The sequence below is a fragment of the Sceloporus undulatus genome, chromosome 1, assembly GCF_019175285.1.
Source record: "Sceloporus undulatus isolate JIND9_A2432 ecotype Alabama chromosome 1, SceUnd_v1.1, whole genome shotgun sequence".
In the NCBI taxonomy this organism is placed as follows: Eukaryota; Metazoa; Chordata; class Lepidosauria; order Squamata; family Phrynosomatidae; genus Sceloporus; species Sceloporus undulatus.
The window spans coordinates 269,872,627-269,886,571 of record NC_056522.1 but is presented as its reverse complement, the minus strand read 5'-3'; the positions used below and the strand labels follow the sequence as shown (position 1 = coordinate 269,886,571).

The 13,945-nt window shown below is 39.0% G+C and overlaps 1 protein-coding gene across 1 annotated transcript in view; it reads right to left on the bottom strand.

The window, feature by feature from the left end:
- KCNQ1 (potassium voltage-gated channel subfamily Q member 1) overlaps positions 1–13,945 on the bottom strand; it is a 462,809-nt gene that overhangs the window by 134,103 nt on the left and 314,761 nt on the right. Inside the window, exon 14 of the mRNA XM_042445270.1 lies at positions 6,552–6,627. Within this exon, the coding sequence (XP_042301204.1) occupies positions 6,552–6,627 (76 nt within the window). The remainder of the gene's footprint in view (positions 1–6,551; positions 6,628–13,945) is intronic.

The following is a 13,945-nucleotide window of genomic DNA, read 5'->3' as shown; positions in this document are numbered from 1 at the left end:
CTTATCACATGTGGTCCAAACGTCATGGAAACATTGCTGAAGTGCCAGAGATGTGATTATTGGTGGCACTTCTAAAGTGTAATTGAGGCATCCCACTATGTTTCTGTCATGGAATCGTTTGTGGGGAAGTCATTTTCTGAATAACGGGATATTCTGTTATTCAGAAAATGGCTCCTCTTGGTTTCCCCGTGAACGATTCCATGACATAAACATAGTGGGATGCCTCAATTACACTTTAGAAGTGCCATGGATGATCACATCCCTGGCACTTTGGCAACACTTACATGACGTTTCGCCCTACGTGTGATAAGGTCCTCTGTTACTGAGCAGATCTACTGAAACATTACCAGTGAATCAGTGGCCATCAAAGGCATTTTTCCCCATTTTTTAATTCAGCAATTACTCATTTATCATCATTGTTATTATCTATCACTATCAATCCTCCACTACCTAGTTGTGTTGGTTGAACAGCATCTGCACAATCAGAGACTGTGAGCTCCCAACTCACATTGATTTTCATTAGAAAGATGGGAAAGAATCCTGATAGGAAGAAAGCTAATAAAAAAATGTTCCCGCACAGATTTTTAGTTTGCTCAATTAAATCACTGGAATGGCTGCTCCCTGATGAAAGCTGATAAGGAGCTTGATGAAATGGGTCTTTCAACAGAGGTGATGGAATGGCTCTGCTCCCCTCCCTCCCTTCTGCTGAAGACAGATGAAATTAAATCAGTCCGTCAATTGGCCCTGCAGAGAGGCAGTTCCGATGGTCTCCCACTCAGTGGGGAACAATCATGTAGTGGACATAATCGTTCTTGAGGCAGCCAAGCTAGCCTCTTGGTTTTCTAGGCAACCGGTGGGTGATGAAATGAGTGAGATGTGACTACAGCAATATTGGCAAAATTCCCAAAACAAGTCCAACAAAACATGGCTTACTTATAGGTTGACTTTGTCACAATGTGGGTAACCTAAAACAAACAGACAGGAGAAAACACACCCTTCTCAGCCACCATGGCATCTCCAAAGAGCCATCCTGCCTTGAGTGGTCAAGGGTCTTTTATTCTCTGGCCCATAAGAAAAAATTCTAATAACTCAGAAGTCCACTGTGAACAGTTTGTTCTGTACTTTGCAGATGTAGTCAAACATGGATGATAAAGCTGATTTAGTCCCAGTGGGAGGAACTTTGTTCACTGCTTCTCCAGTAATGACAGATACCCTTCAGCTTGTTCAGCCCAGATATGAACAGGACCCCTAGAAAGGTGGCAGCCACCATGCAAATGCTAGATTTATGTTCAGTGTCTATCATGAGTAATGGACTGGATCGAGGTCAATCCAGATAAGACAGAGATACTTCTGGTTGTTTAAAAGGCAGACTTTCAGAATATGGATTCGGGTTCTACCAAATGGGATTACATTCCCACTGTAAAGGCAGCTCCACAGTCTTGGATACTGTCTAACTCAGTCCTGAGCCTGGATGTCCAGGCTTCTGCCAAGTGGCTATGAGCATATTTGCACAGATAAAGTGAGTGTGCAAGCTGTGTCAATTTCTGGAGACATCTGATTTGGCTACAGTGATATAACTTAGTTACATGCTGTTTGAATGCAAACTATGGCACGTTACAGACGGGCGCAAGAGGCGCCGTCATCGCGCTGTGATTATGCGTGAGGGGCGGTGCTTCTGGACACGCCTTGCCCCTCGTGCGTAATCGATATGTCAAAATGGCGGCGCCCTATACAGATGGGCGCCGCCATCTTGACATAGTGGACGCTCTGCATCCGCACGTCCCAACCCAGAAGAGACATCGCGAGTGCGTGCTTTGGCACTTGCGACGTCTCTTCCGGGTTGCCGGAAGGAGCGCGATTTCCGTGCTCCTTTTTTGCAGCGCGGAGGAGTCGTGTGGTTTGGCTGCTGTGGCTCCTCCGTGCTGCAACCGGCAGCGGCCCAAGACTGCCCCTTTTGGGCAGTCTGTAACGGGCCCAAGTAGTCTTTCCATTGAAAAGTGCTCAAAGAGCTGTAGTGAAATTGCTCACCATGGATGTTTACAGGGAGCACATGTTTCCCTTGTTACAACAATTCCAGCAGCCACTGTGCTGTTTCCAGGCACAATTCAAATTACTGGTTATAATTGATAAAGCTCAATATAGCTTTTGTTCAGGCTGTCTGAATGTCCATTTCCTTCCATACAAGCCCACACAGGCTATGAGATCTTTGGGAGAGGTACTTCTCTCAGCCTCATCATCCTCAGGCATATTTGCTGGTACTATGGGAAAGAACCTTCTCAGTGACTGCTCCCTCTCATGGGGGTGGGGTGGCGGATAAGTTGCCCCCACTGTGCTTTCTGTCTGCTGGAAGCATTTGGAAAATGTTTATAAGAGAGGTGATTTTCTAAAATATACAAGGAAAGGACATTTGATCGTGTGCAATACTATTTTTATTTCTTTCCTTTTTAATGACATGTTTTAAATTCTGTTGTGGTTGCACACCATCAAGTCATTTCTGACTTGTGGTGACTCTAAGGCAAACCTATCATGTGGTTTTCTCAGCCAGGTTTGTTCAGAGAGGGTTTACAATGCCCTTCTCTGAGGCTGAGAAAGTGTGACTTGCCCAAGGTCACCTAGTTGGTTTCCATGGCCCAGCAGGGATTCAGCCCATAGTTACAAGTCCTAGCTCAACACTCAAACCACTACACCATGATGGCATTTTAATTACTGGTTAAGAATAACTTTTTGTTTATTTTTACATATGTGAGTTTTTCTATCTGTATGTATTTAAACATTTGTAATCCACTTTGAATCTATCTTTACTTTAAATAAAAATAATGCAAAGATACAAAATTAGCATATCACTTATCACATAATGTAATTTTAAGAATAATTTGGTATATATAGCAATGATGAAATTAACAATTAGTTTAATTGACTCAAACTATGTTTTTACTAAAGCTTCCTCTCACAAGGACTCACTGGTGTGGTAGAGAGAGCTGCCACCCAAATCCTACGTACTGTATCCAGTCGCCCCTCCTAACTCATGGGGGATCCATTCTGGGCCCACCCCCCATGAGTTAGGAGACTTGCAGATAATCAAGCTCCATTGAAATGAATGGGATGTGCTCCTGCATGCAAGCATAGGGTGTGCATTGCAAGAGCGCACCCCATTCACCTCAATGGAGGGTCACCCCTCTGCAGATCATCAAGTACACAGATTTCAAGTTCACAGACTTGGAGAGGCAACTATATACTCATTATACGTCTAGAAATTTTAGTCACAAAATTGACCCAAAAAACCTGAGTCGACTTATCTACAAGTCAGTGTAAATACTGTACTTTAATTCTTATAAAAAAAGGAACCAACTCATGGTGAAAGATAACAGTGTAATCTGTTCTGGAAGCACCAACCCCCCTCTACTCTCTAATCCATCCACCCTTTAGTATGAGTTATCCCTGCTGGATTTTTGTAAGTTCTTTGGCACTGTTTTCCTTTGCTTGATTCTTTAGATCCTTTCTTACATGCCCCTAAGTTTTACCCTTGATTTATACATGAGTCATATCAAAATCCATAATTTTGGCCCAAATACCTGCCCTCGACCTATATATGAAATCGACATAGTTGAGTATATATGGTATACATTCTTGGAGCTGGGATAGGTCTTCATTGCATTAGCAATATATGGAAGCTTCATCACAAGGACTATTTGTGTTATAGGGTGTATGCATGATAAACTCACCCTCTCTATATATGGAAGATGACTTTTTGACTGGGACAGCCTGCTGTATCCATGAAGGTACATCCTGTCATATGAAAAACTGATTTTCTATGAACACAGTGGACTCTACTAATTAGAAAGCTATCCTCCATATATGGAAGGAGACAGAAACACTAAAGGAGGGCAGGGACTGCCTACTTCACATAGGTCTGTTGAGAGTGGATTTGGGAAATACCTCCTGCAACTAGCGTTTTTCAGTAACAGTAATATGGGACAGATCTCTTTATGGAAAACAAAACAATGGCCAACAGACTGGAAATGAGGAATATACATTGTCCACAAAAAGGAGACATAAAAGACTGCAGTAACTGTAGGACCATAGCATTAATTTCCCATGCAAGCAAAACTATGTTCAAAATTCAGCAGCATAGACTCCAATCATATATGGAGAGAGAAATCCCAGAGATGCAAGTGGGGTTCAGGAAAGGAAGAGGCACTAGGAATAATGGAGTGAACCAAATAATTCTAGAGGAAAATTAGCATGCGCTTTATAAACTACAACAAAGCTTTTGACTGCATAGCTCACAAAAAGGTATGGAATGCTCTTAATGAAATGGGATGGCCACCACATCTGATAGTCCTGATGAGAAATCTGTACTTAGGACAAGAGGCTAGTTTCAGAACAGGATATAGAGAAATAGAATGGTTCCCAACTGGCAAAGCAGTCAGGCAAGGCTGCATAGCATCACCCTGTTTGTTCAATTTATATGCAGAAAATATCATAGGAAGAGCAGGTTTAGACTCAGACGGAGGAGAGGTGAAGACAGGCAGAAGAAACATCAACAATCTAAGATATGTAGATTACACTATAATTACTAGTGAAAAACATCATAGACTTGGAATAATCACTAAGGAAAATTAAAGAAGAAAGTGCAAAGTCAGGTTTATTGTAAATAGGAGGCAAGTCTATATAAAACCTGCTTCACATCTTGTGAAAAGAGGGAGGGCTCTTGTGAGAGTTCCAGGCTCCCATGAGATCAGAGATGTCATAGGGACCCGAACCTCTCACAAGAGGCCACCTTCTTGCAAGACGTGAGGTAAACTTCCCTTATTTGCTACACACCACTGCATAGCCCTGTATATCCCTACTTTGGTCATGTCTACAAAACTTGTTTTTAGAGTAGAATCTTCTCCCCAGCTTTGTAAAGATGTTGCCATACCATTACATAGATAACAATTACTCTTCTGAAAGCTCCCCTTTCTGGACAGGACCATTTTATGCCACAAATTTAATGACAAGAGGGTCAAGGAAACAGCGGTGGTGGCATTAAGTGCAGAATAAACTGTCATAGTTTATAACAAGTATGTATCCATTATGACTGAGGAGAAGGTATGTTTTCAATCATGGTGCTAATGTCTTGCTGAATGAAATTTCCACTACTGAAGGGTAGGACAGCAATGGAATATCTTTTGTTTCTCTTTGACTGACAAAATCAGAACAAATAAGCTAGATAGTTGCTTTTTTAAAAAAGGAGAAGGAAAACAAATGATGAAATGTAAAAGATCACAGAACTCAGTTTTCTAAAAATTAGAATTTGGAGTGTCTTGATACAGAATTCCAAGGCAAGCCACACTGGATCTTGGGCATGGAGAATGGCAGGTTATAAATTAATTAAAATATATTTTATTACTTCAATATAGATTAAATGCAGCCTTGTCTACGCCAGTCAATTCCAGTCTTTGAATCTGTGACATAGGGTCTTTACAGACCGGCCTAAAAGGCCAGCCTGGGAGCAGAGTTGAGGCACAGTGTCCTGATGACGCATGCTTGACTTTGCCCCCCCCCCCCGCCCCGGGTGCCCTGATCATGGCATGCCTTTGGTGCTGTGTCCATATCACGCAGTGCCAAAGGGGTGCCACATAGCCATGCCGCCGCAGCAATGGTGCTCTTTCAAGGGCTTAAAAAAGGACCCGCTTTTTGAGGCTCCCTTTTACACCCTTGAAAAGTCAGATTGGGGCCACAGCATGAGGGACGGCTGCAAGCTGCCCCTTTGGGGTGGTCCGTAAAGCCCCTTAGTGACAAAGTCTATGGAATATACAGGTAACTATGATTTTATTTCCAACAATTTGTCAATTATCTCACTAACCTTGTTTGTGGGCAACATTTTGAGATCTGACATATGTATATAAACAGTGCACAAAAGGCATTGTATCCTGCAGAAATGCCAAAAGCTTATTGTGTGAATTTGAGAAGGCAGCCTATTGAGATGACAGAATCTCAGCAAGTGAAACAGACACTGGAAGTACATGAACAATATGTTGCAATATACAGCCAGGTGGTCCTCTCAAAATGGGCTTTCCCATGAGTGTGCATGAGAAAAGTGGTAGAACCCTTCCAGTGTGTTAGCAATTTTTATGCCAGTTTCTCATTGGAACATTCAGCAAGTAAGAGATAAAAACAAGGTTACCATAGTATTCTAATCTCTGGGCCCACTTAGTCAGTCTGACAATAATATACAGCTCAGAATTAATGAAGACACATGAGAATGTTTGCATTGCAAGGCGACAGAGATAACAAAAGGTGAAAGGTCAAGTCCATTAGCAGAAAATGACATTTTAATTCATTCTGCATTTTAGGGGCTTAGTCTATTCCCAATGCATCCAGTGTTGGCTAACCTGCTGCTAAACAACCACCCTATTCAAGAAGGGAGAGAACGGTGGGTGTAGCTCACCACTACTAAAATGAATTGCCCTGGCCTTTCCTTTCTTAAGCCCATAAAAGAAACAATAAGCACAAGAATAAAGGGCTTTATTTAGGAAAAAAAAGTAGTTCTCTATTCATTAACTCACCTGAAATTTCTTCTTTGCCACAAAATACTGCATTCGACGTATCACCTTAATGGCAGAACGGTGATGTTCTCGCAAGCTGTGGGAAAAATGAGAAGGGCGAGTCAGGTGAAAAAGAGCATCTCTGCTCAGATAATAATGATAATGACCCTTTGAGTAAGTGCTTTGGTAACAAGTGAATGTTTCTACAAGGGGCAATTATTCTTTCTAAGGACAAAACACACAACTATTATTGTACAAAGAACAAAGCAACTAAAACCTAAAGTTTTATCTCTGCAATTTATGCTAAGGCTTAATGTTTTTCACAGTATTAAGTAGTCAAGAGCATATGAAACCTACCCCTAGCTCAACTGAATCCATCCAGTTATCTTTCCCACTCTCCTTCCCTCAAAAGTCACAGTAATTCATGGTGAAAAGTAAAGGTTTCAGATTTCTGTACCTCTAGAAAATAAGCACATCTCACACATTTTACGACTCCCCCTTATAAAGTCAATTAATAGAGAACAGCCGCAACTTTAAAAGTGCTTCTTTGCCCCACTTTGTTTTTCAGAAAATATATATTGCCTGGAAAGAATGAAAGACAAGCTAAAAGACAATACAGTATTTACATATGTAAACCATCCTGGGGAAGAAATCAGAACATGAGGTGGACATGATCAAAATGGTCACATTTAATTGGAATCCAAAGATGGGAGAAAATTAGTCAATTATGAAATTTTTGACAAATAGAGGGATTTTAAAAAATCATAAATGTTATAAAAGTGAAGCAGAAATAATACTAAGAATCTGAATAAATGTTTGTTTCACAATTATTTTGAGTAGGGAAGTATAAAGCTAGAGTAAAACTCTATCACAGTAAATGCGGCTGGATTGCTAAAAGAACTGATCTGGAGCATGTGGCTTGAGAGGACTGCAAACACTTTGGGCCACAAGCAGTACCTATCACATTAATTTCAACAGAAGAAAACTGCCTTTGTGTGATACACCAGTTTGAATTTTGTTGGATGTGTGCCAAGCAAGACTGTTCTTTTCATTCAAGACAATAATTAATAGCTTCAGCAAAGTCAATTTAATGCTAGTGAAAGATGAGAGACAGGCAACTGTGTTCTATCACTAAGCAGACAGAGTCACAGCAGCCATATTACACATTTCTTCAGTTCTAGAGCTGGGGAGGATGGCATACTCCCATTTATTATTTGGAGTCAGGACTAGTGGAAATGTCCCACATAGTGCCACTTTGGACAAGAGTTTGTGCAGAATGGATTGAGGACACTAGTTTGAAGTCATATTGGTGGAAGTGTGAAATATAAATTTCATCTGAAATACAGTGGCATGTTAAAGAGATGGGAAAATGTTCTTCTATTACATACAGTAGCTCTTCAGCTAAGCTTTTATGCAATTTATGGACCCTTATTTAATATGTTAAGAATACATCCTGGTAAAATTATGAGATAGGACAGTAGTTTTTTCCAAATACAAAATCACAAGTCCTAAATGCATTGCTTTAAACTGATCTTAACATTTATATGTACCACAGTTACACCCAAAGTTAAGTTACGTCTCCGTGTTCAACAGTGAAAATACAGTAACTGTTTGCATTATTTCAATTGCTGTGTACATTGGTGTAATTATTATTATTATTCAGTAGTTTATTTGTAGACCATTCATGGGCCCCAATACACATATTAAAATATAAGAGAACTACAAGAGGATATGATAAATCAATTTCACTATTTAAGACAGCAAATTTAAAAAGCATACCCTCCAACTGTTTTGATTTGGAAGGGACAGTCCCAATTAATCCTTTGTCAGATAACATTTTCAGCCAATCTCTCTCTCTTGCTCCTTCTTTCCCTTTCTCAGCTTACTTTAACTGAGTTGAATGTGCAAAAGTTATTTCTACTCCATTCACTCCACAACAGGGAAAAGAGAAGAGAGGGTTGTAATCTTAATCTTCCCAGTATGCTTAGGCAAAGACAAACTGCTGTAACTCCTCCTAGCTTGTCTGTTCTTCCTCATTAACAAACTTTTGCCATCTTGACCACATTCTGATGTTGCTTGACAAAAAATGTCCTAGTTTTCATCATGTTGGAGGGTATGCATGAAGGAAAAAAAGGCCTTCCTAAACTGAAATGTTATAGCCTATTCTTTCAACTTTCTGCATTCCATACTGCAGAAACAGGTCCCAATTATATGGACTCTCTTTCCAGGTTTTGAAGGGCTCAGGGTGATTGACCATTCAGTATAAAAAAATTTCCCCACAAAGGGAAGTTGTGAGTGGGTGGGGATAAAATATAATCAGCTACCAAAGAGTATTTAAAGCCAGTATAAATAGATTAATAAGAGCAAGACAATGACCAACCTTTGCAAAAGAAACAGAAAAAAAATGAGCAAAGGATTCATAGGTGAACACCTGGCAAAACTATGATCACTCTCTGTCTTCTGACACAAATTTAAATATATGTATGGCGATAGGAAAGGAATCAAATCATTTGGATTTGGGTGCTGGAAAAGGATACCATGGACTGACAAAAAGTCAAGTAAATGGGTATTAGAGCAAAGCAAGCTTGAACTCTCCCTAGAAGCCAGAATAACCAAACTGAGGAGATCATACTTTGGACATATCATGAGAAGACAGAATTTGCTAAGAAAAGACAGCAAAGATCAGTAAGGCTGAAGTCAGTAGAAAAAAAATACAGGTGGACAGATTCATTCAAGGAAGCCACAGCCCTGAGTTCGCAAGACTTGAGCAAGGCTGCTCATAACAGGGAAATTTGGAGCTTTCTCAATCACAGGGTCACCATATGAAACTGACTTGATGGCAGTTAACAACAACAATGATGAAAAGAGGAAGTGGTGCTATTTTACTGCTCTCATAGCATTCCTGTGTGCTGGATGTTTTTCTCAGAGCAATGAACAATAGGAAACAATAGCAATGCATATATAGCTTAGGGAAGCATTATATAGGTGCCTTATTTTAAATGGTTTCATTACTATATAAAATTTATTGACCAGAGTTAACTCAATAGTGCCGTGACACAACCAGAATTTGCTTTGTAAAACTATTAACCAATAACTTTTAACAAATACTTTTTACTTCTTACTTCATAAAGTAAACTTGTCACATCTATAACAAAGACAGGAAATTCCAAATGTCAAGTCTACATTTAGCTTAAAGTTTGAATATCCTGCCTTTGATTGATCTGAATCATTGTCTGAATGCATGTGAAAATTATGTGGAACATGTATTCTTTGCTTTTATGTTTTCATTTAGTATTTTTGTCTAGTTTGCTTTCCTTTTCGTTTTGTGTTTGTGATGCATCTGTTTTGTTAATATTTATTTGTTTAGCATTATGACCAGCAACAGATGCATTCCAACCAGGAAAAGAGTTCAATGTTATTTAGGCATCAAATATGTTTTGATATAGTGCAGTGGCATCACTAGGATTGGCGTCACTTGGTGCGGTAACTCATGGTGTTATCCCTTCATTGACTTCCTCCTATACCACACCATACAGAATTCTTAGTAATTTTTTTTACTAATTTACTTATAAACCATAATTCCCATTTATCATTTAATATAATGGTAATAGTTGTGACATAAACAAGTAGCAAAATTAAAATCATACCTTTAAAATACAATATCATACACACAGAATGAATGTGTTTACATATACATAGTTTCATGTGGTTAAAGTGAAAATTTGATAAAATGTGATTTAAATTTTTTTTTAAAAAAATAAAATTAAAATTTGATATATATTTTTTTAAAAACCCTGTGGTCTCTCCTTTCTCCTTCCACTGAGCCTCACCCCACTCACATAATCTCTTAAGCATTTTAAACAGATATAGGTCACAGCCCATTTCTGCCAAAATACAGATGTCTGAGGAGCAGTGGTGTCACCCCCCCCTTAGAGTGTCACCTGGTGTGGTCCGCACCCCCCAGTGAAGCCATTGAAATAGTGATATTAGTAAAACATTCTAGAACCTTCTCTTGTCCTTGACATGCAAAGTACTTTTTGCAGTCTTTTACAAGAGAGATAGATTTACAGTTCATATATTATTTTCATAATGACACTTGACCAGGGAAGTTAATAACAGATTTAAAACATATTTACAAAATATCATTATACTGTGGGTGATGATAAGATTTATCCTACTTTACTTGCCAATTTCTGGATTTTTGGTCTAAGCCTGAATACAAACAGAGTATGTTCTCTTTTTGTTGCTATTTTGGGTTATTTTCAGGTGCTAGTATTTACGTCTTTAACAGCCTAACTACTGTATACTTTGGAGAATACCTGTTTTGGTATTAATCTACTCATCCCTTCTTATTCTGTAGAGAGAACCAGCATGGTGTTGTGGTTTGAACATTGCACTATAGCTCTGGAGACCAGAGTTTGATTCCCTGCTTGGCCAAGGAAACCCACTGGGTGATGTTGGGTGAGTCACACACTCTCAGCCCCAGGAAAACCCTGTGATAGGGTTGGCATAAGTAGGAAACAACTTGAAGATGCACAACTGGAGCTAAGCATTTCCATAATGCTTGCTTGGTACTGTTGTGGACAACACTGGATTTGGGACACTGAAATAATAAGATATGTAGGAGCACAAGAGAAGCACAAGTATCCCACTCATTTAATTTAGTCATCACTAATTTCAATTTCATTCATTTTGATGAGACTAATTTTGATGAGACTAATTTGATAAGACTGAGACTAACCAATTGCCTGGAACTAAGCACTTCACATTTTTTTGGTTGAATATTTAGTATGATTATGTTGTTTCTCAAATTTGTTGATTTGTTTATTTTAACAGTTAATATAAGTTAGTCATTTATTTTGCTAGTTAGTTCTTTTAAGTTATTTTAAATAGAATCCTCATGCCACCTTCTGCCCTTTTCAACAGATTGAAGTAGTGCAATAAAACATTTTAAATGCGAAAAAGAAAGCAACATTGTTTACATATTGTTTAATTTTAATACCCCATAATCTAATGTTAGATGTTGCAACTACATCTTCTGTGCAGGCAGGCTGTGAAATCTCCTCCCTTGTAACAAAATCTAGTGGAAGAGTTTCAGAACACCCACATGAAGCCATTTCATTAGTACATTTAAGCCTAATGAAATCTTTCAGCATTTGGTCTCCTGAGAATTTTGGTATTGAATTTGCTGTAGTCCAAGGTTAGTCTAATCTTTTCACACATTCTGTCATTCCCAGGAAGGTATTCATGATACAGCCTATCATTGCTGAGCTGTGTCTTATATGCAATGGATTGATGTGGATAAAGTTGCACTTTCAGATATTGCATAACAGGAAATGAGTGACCACAGTGTTGGAGGACTGAAATCAGAGTAAACTAGTTATTGAATACCATGGACCCTATTTTATTTTCTTTTTTATCCTTTGTTGGAACTTGGCAACCCAGTTTCAGATACTGGTGAATCAGGCTTATTTTGGCTTATTAAGGCTGGTGAATGGTTTGCCATTTGGTCTCTTATTTACTGTTTGTTTTATTGTTATTTTATTAAATTTTGATCACCTATTTATGCTTATTACTGCATTTTTACATTTTAGTTTTTAAAAGTCTATGTAAAATGTCAAGAATGAAATGGCTGAATAATAAACTGATCTCTTAATCAACACAAAGGGAAACATGTTAAAATATTTAGTTGGGAGCTAAAGATGACAGAACTACCAGATAATAAGTACCCTCAAGTGTCTGATGTCTCGCTCTGATTCAGCTACCTCAAAATGTAGACCTCTTTAAAAATAGAGAACTACCTTGGGAGTGGGGAAGTACATATGTTATAGAGCAATAAAGCTGTCTCTGTCACTCTTATGGTGGTAGAATTGACTATGCATTTGTGTCAGAAGTAAAATATTCTAGGAAGCTGTCCTATTCAAAGAAATTATTTTACAGTGATTCAAAATGACTGCAGTTTCAACTAGCAAAGAACAGGCTTCATCCATAAATCAGAATGTGTAATTTGAAACCAACAATCAATACAGTGGTGTGAATTTAATGGATTCAAAAAAAGATGAAGAACAAACTCTATTTACCTTTTCCATGTCAGTTTTCTCCATGTATAGAACAAACAAAACAAAAATGACACTCCTCTACACACATATATACATTATACAAATAAAGACTAACAGAGTAAATATAATCCAAGGTCAGTACATCCCTGAAACGGTCTAAAAACCACAACTGTCCCTGAGGACACAAGTACAGAATTGTAATAATGCAAAGTATTTTAAAATAGTTAAGAGCATAATCCACTATTCAGCCTGTTCTTTCACCAAGTTTTATTTAAGCAGTTTATCTTGTTGAGATTAAGATCTCTTTTATAAAGAAATACCAGGTAAAAGCAGGCCTCTGGTTTTGAATGTCAGGCCATATTTCAATAAAGGAGCAAGAATGGGAGAGGCTCAGAATGGCAGAATGCTCTCTCAACATAATCTTTATCAGGCAACAGGAGAACTAATGCCAACACATTAGAGATAATTCCTCTAGTACTGGGGATGATCCAAAGGCAGGTTGTTTATTTTCCTGAAGCTCCCATCCTATTATTCTGACTTTTTATTCAGTTAACATGATGCCTTTAAAGATACAAGATGGAAAGACAAGTACTAGTCTCAATTTGAGTAGACCTATTCATCCAATGGAAAATACTTTAAGTATTGATTTACCAAGAACCGGAACAGACCGGCAAAATACGTTGACTTCCTGGTGGCTTGAGAGCATGGCGTATGCACAATGCATTCCCCAAGTTGGCAGGAAGACGCCTTGAAGTCACCTGGCCATTTACACAGTGGCAGCTTTCTGGTGGTCATGCAGTGCAGCATTTAGACGTGCATGCCGCAGGAGCATCGAAAAGCTGTGGTGGCAGAAAGGGAGCCCCTTTTCTGGTTCAAAAAGGAGTAGTATTTTGCCGCTTCTTTTTGCACAGGAAAAATACTGAATGAATCAAGGCTGCAGCATGCAGTTGCCGTAGCCCCAATCGGGTGCTCAAAGGGACGGCATCATGCCACCCCTTTGGGCCATTCTGTTTCAGCCCCAGGTTTCCATTGATTCAGGGAAGTCTAATCTTGCTGTTGTGTGCCTTCAAGTAATTTCGGAGCTATGGTGATGGGGTTTTCCTGGCAAGATTCGTTCAAAGGGGGTTTCCCTTTCCTATGAGACTGAGAGAACATGACTTGCCCCAAATCACTGAGTGAGTTCCCATGGCTGAATAGGGATTCGAACCCTTGACTGCTAGAGTCCTAGTCCACTATTCAAACCACTGCACCATTCAGGTACCTAATGTACTTAGAATTAGCAATTGCATTTTGGTACTGGTTTGTAGATACTTAACCAAATGATATATAGCAAGAAACTAGATAACTGCTGTGATG